This window comes from Carlito syrichta, unplaced genomic scaffold (genome assembly GCF_000164805.1).
Source record: "Carlito syrichta isolate Samal-C Ts95f unplaced genomic scaffold, Tarsius_syrichta-2.0.1 Scaffold118177, whole genome shotgun sequence".
NCBI classification, from domain to species: domain Eukaryota; kingdom Metazoa; phylum Chordata; class Mammalia; order Primates; family Tarsiidae; genus Carlito; species Carlito syrichta.
Window position 1 is genome coordinate 14467 of NW_007062273.1, and position 7444 is coordinate 21910.

The window sequence follows — 7444 nt, forward strand, 5'->3', positions numbered from 1 at the left end:
GCGGTGGCTGGGAGCAGCCACTGCACTCCAGTCTGGGCGACAGAGTGAGACTCCAACTCAAAAAAAACAGTAGCACCCACCTCTCAGGTTGATTGTGAGAATGAAACAAGCTGATATTTCTAAGGCGCTTAAAGCAGGGCTGGAAGATGATGAGTGCTGTATTCGTTTCCTCTGCACGTCTCCCGAGTGCCCACTCCATGCCAGGCACCAAGGGTACTGTGCGAATAAACAGCAAAAAGGCCCTGCGCTCACAGGACTGACCTCCCAGTCAGGGAGACTGAAAATAGGCGTGAGGAACAAGTGAAATATGGATCGTATGTTGGAAAAGGATGATGGTTAAGGAGAGGAGTTAGGTCAGGAAGGGGGGCCCGTCATGTGGGTGGCATTTCAGCAAGCCAGGGAAGGCCTCCCTGAGAAAATGACATGTGAGCGAAGGAATCTGGAGGCATGGCAGGCCTAGCAGAGGGAACCGCATGTGCAAAGGCCCTGAGGTGGGACTGCCTGGCATGTTCAGGGAACAGTGAGGAGCCCAGTGTGGCCAGAGTGGCATGAGGAAATCAATGAGAAGGAAGACATGGAGTCAGAGAGGGAACTGGGGCAGATTGGGGGTGAGCCAGACAGGTAAGGCCTCGTGGGCCACATAAGGAATTGGCTTTTGCCAGAAGCAAGACGGAAGCCATGGAGATTCTAGAGCAGAGGAGGGATGGGGTCTGACTTAAGTCTGACTTGCATTTTACGCTGTAGGTGTTAGCTATTGTTATAACACTGTGACTGTGTTACCGGCTGTTGCTACCCCATCATGTGCCCCATAAACCTCATCACATTTGATGACCACAAGAGCCGGGGAGGTGGGAGGAGGAAGATCTCATTTTTGTCCAAGAGGAAACTAAAGCCTCAGAGCATTGACTGGACCCAGGGCCCACAGCTGGAGAGGAGGGAGAGAGCCCAGCCCGGCCCCTACACTGCCATTTCCGCCATCAAAACAAGGATATGGCCATACCTACCACCGAGGGTGGCAGTGAGGATTAAATGAAATGGTGGGAGGAACGTGCTGCGAACAGTTCCTGGCTTGTAGTAAGCCTTCAAGAAATCTCAGTCTTTAGACTGTTTCTTAGTGATTTTTTTTTGAGTTGGAGTCTCACTCTGTCACCCAGACTGGAGTGCAGTGGCACACTCCCGGCCACCGCACCCTCGACCTGCTGGGTTCCGGCGATCCTTCTGCCTCAGCCTTCCAAGTAGCTGGAACTACAGGTGCGCGCTACCACGCCCGGCTAATTTTTGATTTATTGTAGAGATGAGGTCTCGCCAAGTTGCCCAGGTGGGTCTCGAACCCACGGGCTCAGGCAATCCACTCACCTCAGCCTCCCAAAATGCTGGGATTACAGGCTGAGCCACGGAGCCTGGCTGGTAGTGATTTTATTAGTCAGCTCAAGTCGCCATAACAAAATGTCACAGCCTCAGTGGCTCACACAACAGTTCTGGAGACTGGGAAGTCCAAGATCAAGGCATCAGCAGGTTTCCCATGAAGCCTCTCTCCATGGTTTGCAGATGGTGCCTTCTCGCTGTGTCTTCACATGGCCTTTTCTCTGTGTACTCATCCCTGGCATCTCTTCACCCTCTTGTAAGGACATGAGTCCTATTAGATCAGGGCCCCACCCTGAAGACCCCATTTAACCTCACTGACCTTATTATCTTAAAAGAACCTATCTCCAAACACAGTCACATTGAGGGTTAAGGCTTCCACGTATGAATTTGGGGAAGACACAATTCAGTCCATAACCATGATGATGATTCATTCTCTTTCTCTCTCTCTCTCTCTCTCTTTCTCTCTCTCTCTCTCTCTCTCTCTCTCTCTCGCTCGCTCTCTCTTTCTTTCTCTCTCTCTCTTTCTCTCTCTCTCTCTCATCTCTTTACTGCAGGACTGACCGACAGAGAATACGAATATGCAGCTGAACTACAGGCAACTATCCTGCCAGCCCAAGAGGTGACGCCAGAAAGGGTGGGAAGGGAATCTTGGGTCTGGGAACAGCATGATATTCCTGGGCAGGGGCTCCATAGGAAGCCTCCTCCCTCTTGGCTTCCTGGTCATCTGTCTGTGGGGTGATCCCCTCTTGTGGAGAGCCCCAGGGACAGACTTTCTCTCCTCTGGACAGCTCCACCCCATTCTTCCCAGCTCATCAAATCCCTGGAAACCACTTAAATAAGCAGTCTATATTTTGTGAAGGGCTACGCGAAAAAGAAACTCATGAAAGTAGCTCAAGAAAAAGAAAACAAAGGAAGAGTTTAATATAAGGATCCAGGAGATTTTCCAGCAATCCAAAGTTGTATCAGTCAGCATTTTCTGTGTATCAAAATACTTCCCAAAACGTAACAGCTTGAAACCATAACCATTTATAAACTTGCATTTCTGTGGGTGATCACTGTGGACTGGGCTCCGCGGGGTGGTTCTTCTGTCTCTGCCGGGCTCATCCCTGCACCTGGGGTCAGTTGGCAGATTGCCTAGTGGCTGCCTGGACTAGGATAGCTTCACAGCTGGGATAACTGACTGCTCCCCATGTCACCTCTCATCCTCCAGCAGGGTGACCCAAGTTTTTTCGCATGGCAGAGGCAGGATTCCAAGAGCGAGAGGGGAAGGGGCCAGGCCCCTAAAGACCCAAGCTCAGAATTGGCACGCTATCACTTCTGTTGGCCAGAGCAAGCCCCATAGCTGGTTCGGATTCAAGGGGTGAGAAATTGACACCATCTCTTGCTGGGAGGGGAAGAACCTGTGGCCCTTGTTTGCAATCTACCAATAAAGGTGGGAGTGTGTGACTGCCTCCCTGAGCCTCCCCCCCCACCTTACGATTGTCTTCTCGCTGCACATGAAATTCAGTTCACCATCTCTCTCTGCAGGTGAGCGCTTGATGCTACTCCATCCACCTGGAAAAAGACACGGTCCCATAGCTTCCAAGTCCACAATACTTCTGTTCAAAGGAACAGCCCTACTTACTAGGCTCCTTTTGTCCTGTTTCTGAGACGCCCGAAGAAAGCACCTGATGGGCTCGCTGGGGTCAGGTGCCATCCGTGGTCCCCTTGCTGTGGCCAGGATGGGGACAGGGACACGTTGTACAAGCAGAGCTCCGAGAGCTCAGCCCTATCTAGGGAGGACTCAGTACCCCCAAAACTGGGAGAAGTTTTGCTTATAAGCTGGGAAGACCCCAGAGTATATCTTCTACACATCCAGCTTATTTTTATTCCTTTTCAAAAAGAAATTGTGAATGGTACCTCATGAAGGCTCTCTTCACGAGACGTTGGGGAGGTGCTCCCCGGAAATTCATGATGCATTTATGAATAAGATTGACCATTCTGCTCTGAGCTGTTCAGATTGAATACCCCTTCGTGGGAGGGTCTTGACAGATGGCACGCTCTGGGAACAAGTACAGATGAAACTCCTCTGGGGATACATCTCACTTCTGAGGAATATTCATTGCTTCTGTGACCAACACAAAGCCGCCAAAGGTGACATTATGGTCAGCAATAATAGTAGCCGACCTGAGTTCAAGTCATGTCTGTGGAGGCCTGTCCGGGTGCTGGTTATGGACTGGGTACCCTATGCATTGAGGAAAGGAGCGTGTACCCCCGTTGTACAGACAAAGCATGTGAGGCTCAGAGAGTTGTTAAGGGTCTTGTCCAGACCAAGCTGCCTAGCTCTGAAATCCCATGTCCCATCACCCCACTGCCCTCTGGATCTCTCCCTGAAACCAGAGCCTCTCCCCTTCTCCATGTTGGGTAGATGTCACTGTGCTCATGTACAGAGGATTGAAGGGAGGCTCAGAGAGTGGAAGCGGCTTGCCCAAGATCACACAGCCACCGGTGTTGCCAACTCAAGTCTGCCTGAGTCTGAAGCCCAGGGCTCTCCAACCAAACTCCAGGTGATGGAAATGTCCCATCTCCTCTCTGCCCAATCAGTACTGTCCAAGACACATGACTGCTGAGGCCTGAGATGGGACTGGCGCCACTGAGAAACTGGATTTTTAAATTTTTATTTACTTTTATTCTGGAGGGGGTTGTTGGGGTCTCTGGCGCCCAGGCTGGAGAGCAGTGGCACAATCACAGACCTCCTGGGCTCAGGCGATCCTTCTGCCTCATCCTCCTGAGTAGTTGGGACTACAGGTGTACACCACTACACCCGGCTAATTTTTTTAGGTTTTTTTTTTTTTTTAGAGATGAGATCTCACCGTGTTACCCAGGCTGGTCTTGAACTCCAGGGCTCAAGTGACCTTCCAGCCTTGGCCTCCCAGAGTTCCGGGGTTACAGGTATGAGCCACCACACTGAGCCCTTATTTACTTTTAATTAATTTTAATTGTAATATATATGTCTGCCTGAGACTGGTGGCTATTGTGCTAGATGGCCCGGCTCTAAATCCTAATTGTTAAAATTAAGAAGTCAACCTGGCCCAGTGGCTCAGCCTGTAATCCCAGCACTTTGGGAGGCCAAGGCAAGGGGATTGCCTGAGCCCAGGGGTTCGAGACCAACCTGGGCAACTTGGTGAGACCTCCTCTCTACAATACACCCCAAAAACTAGCCGGGCATGGTGGCGTGCGTCTGTAGTTCCAGCTACTTGGAAGGCCCAGGCAGAAGGATCACCTAACCCCAGCAGGTCGAGGCTGTGGTGGCCACGAGCGTGCCACTGCACTCCAGCCTAGGCAACAAGAATAAGACTCCAACTCCAGAAAAGTAATAAAATAAAATTTGAAAGTCTCCCAGCACCCATATGAGTACAATGCTGATTCTGCGACCATCCTGAGTGGGCTTGTCCTGGTCTGACCAGGGGTCCAGACTGGTTCAGAAGCCCCTGAGATCCAACAGGCCCCTTTCCACCCCAGGCTTCCTACTTCACTCCCCGGCAACTTCCCTCCCCTGCCAGAGGAGAAGTTAGTCATTTCCTGCCTTGGTGGTGACAGGGAGGGAGCAGGCTCCTTCCATCGGAGCCCGGCTATATCTCAAAGGTGACAGACGCGGACACCACCTTGGCCAGCAGCTGTACCCACAGGCCAAGGAACAGCTGAGAATGAAATGGTGTGGATTCCCTCAAAGACACCTTCTGGGGGCCCTTATTTACTTTTAATTAATTTTCTTTTTTTTTTTTTTGAGTTGGAGTCTCACTCTGTCGCCCAGACTGGAGTGCCGTGGCCGTTCCTGGCCACCGCAGCCTCGACCTGCTGGGCTCTGGCGATCCTTCCACCTCAGCCTTCCGAGTAGCCGGAATTACAGGCATGCACTACCACGCCCGGCTGATTTTTTGATTTATTGTAGAGATGAGGTCTCGCTGCCCAGGCGGGTCTCGAACCCACGGGTTCAGGCAATCCACTCACCTCAGCCTCCCAAAGACACGGGATTACAAGCTGAGTGAATATATCTGCCTGAGGCCGGTGGCTATTGTATTAGATGGCCCAGCTCTGACCACCCTGTTATACATTCAGCCCCTGTTAAGCTCTCATCCTGTGTTCTCTGTTATGCCACTTTTCACATTATGTTGGTCTATATTTTCTTATGTGATTATTTAACATGTATCTTTGTACCCCCTAAAGCTATTAAAATTTTTAAAAAAAAGCCAGACGTGGTGGCTCATACCTATAATCCCAGCACTTTGGGAGGCCGAGGTGAGAGGATTGCCTGATCCCATGGTTTCAAGACCAACCTGGGCAACATGATGAGATCGCATCCCTACAATAAATCCAGAAAAATTAGCTGGGCGTGGTAGCACATGCCTGTAGTCCAACTACTTGGGAGGCTGAGGCAGTAGGATCGCCTGAGCCCAGCAGGTGGAGGCTGTGGTGGCCATGAGCGTGTCACTGCACTCCAGCCTGGACGACAGAGTGAGACTTCAACTCAAATAATAATAATAATAATACAACATATAATAATACACTTCCACTTTGCATACAGTAGGTGCTCAATAAATGTGTGTTGAATGAATGAATGAAAGACTACAACCACACCACTGGGAAAACACAAAGGCTCAAAAATGAAAGCATCGGCCACAGTGGTTCATGCTTATAATCCCAGCACTTTGGGAGGCTGAGGCAGGAGGCTCCCTTGAGCCTAGGAGTTCGAGCCCAACCTGGGCAACAGTGTGAGATCTCTCTGCAAAAAAGCAGCCAGGCGCGGTGGTGGCGCCTGTAGTCCCAGCTACCCAGGAAGCTGAGGTGGGAGGATCACCTGAGCCTCAGAGGTCGAGGCTGCGGTGAGCTGTGATCTTGCCACTGCACTGCAGGCTGGGGTAACAGAGTGAGACCCAGGCTCAAAAAAAAAAAAAGAAAGCATCGATTGAGTCACAGACCCGTCTCCCAGCAAGAGTTTAACAGGAATAACCCCATCCCACCTCCTCTCACTCTCGCAGACAGAAAAATGAGTCATGCATCCTGGTGCCCCTGCCCTGACCCTGCGCGGAAGGCGCATGACTGTGACCATCTCACTGCAAGAACAGTGCAATCCGTGGGCAGTTGTGGGAGGGGTCGCCCTCGGGATCCTGGCGCCCATTCTCTCTCCTGCGCTCACAGAATCTTCCATTTGTAGCTGGGCACACGGTATCCAGGAAGGGACAGAAAAATGACTTTTTCAGTTTCCCCTGACACGAGGCATGGCCATGTGACGACATCCTGGTCAATCAGATGTGAGGACTGTTGTGTGTGACTTGTGGAACATGTCCCCAAAGGAAGGAGGCACTCTTTTCTTCGTCCAACTGACAGGAATGGGGATGTGATGGCTAGAACTGCGCAGCCGTCATGGATCATGAGGTGAATGTCACATGTAGAGGATGACAGAGTGACAAGTCAGAGGCGTGCTGAGCCCAGCTTGTGCCAGTTCATGAGATTGTGCACATCTCTTTCTAACCCCACACTCAATGATGATATGTCAGTAGCTTGAAATCAACTACAAACTGGGCTCGGTGGCTCAGCCTGTAATCCCGCACCTTGGGAGGCCAAGGTGAGTGGATTGCCTGAGCCGGCAGGTTCAAGACCCGCCTGGGCAACTTGGTGAGGCCTCATCTCTACAATAAATCAAAAAATTAGCCGGGCGTGGTAGCACACACCTGTAGTTCCAACTCCTTGGAAGGCTGAGGCGGAAGGATCGCCGGAGCCCAGCAGGTCGAGGCTGCGGTGACCGGGAGCAGCCCCTGCACTCCAGTCTGGGTGACGGAGTCAGACTCTAACTCAAAAATATATATATAAAAATAATAAAAAGAAAAAAGAAATCAACTACAGTGGTGATATTTACACCACAGACGTTGGAAAACTCTACAAATCAGTGACTTTTTTTTTCAGAGAGTCGGTTTATGAACACACCAATAAAAAAATGAATGCCTGGAGACTCCTTGAAGCCACCCAACTAACTTTATCCTAAATACCTCTGAATTGCTTTTACATGGCAGAAGTAACCAACCTACTTTATTTTATTTTA

General features: G+C 50.7%; 1 protein-coding gene across 1 annotated transcript in view; it reads left to right on the forward strand.

Annotated features, from left to right (window-relative positions):
- The window catches only part of IGSF23 (immunoglobulin superfamily member 23), a 7029-nt gene extending 5076 nt beyond the window's left edge, over nt 1-1953 (forward strand). The window contains exon 3 of the mRNA XM_008047923.1: nt 1920-1953. Coding sequence (XP_008046114.1) covers nt 1920-1953 — 34 coding nt within the window. The remainder of the gene's footprint in view (nt 1-1919) is intronic.
- The last annotated feature ends 5491 nt before the right edge of the window (nt 1954-7444 follow it).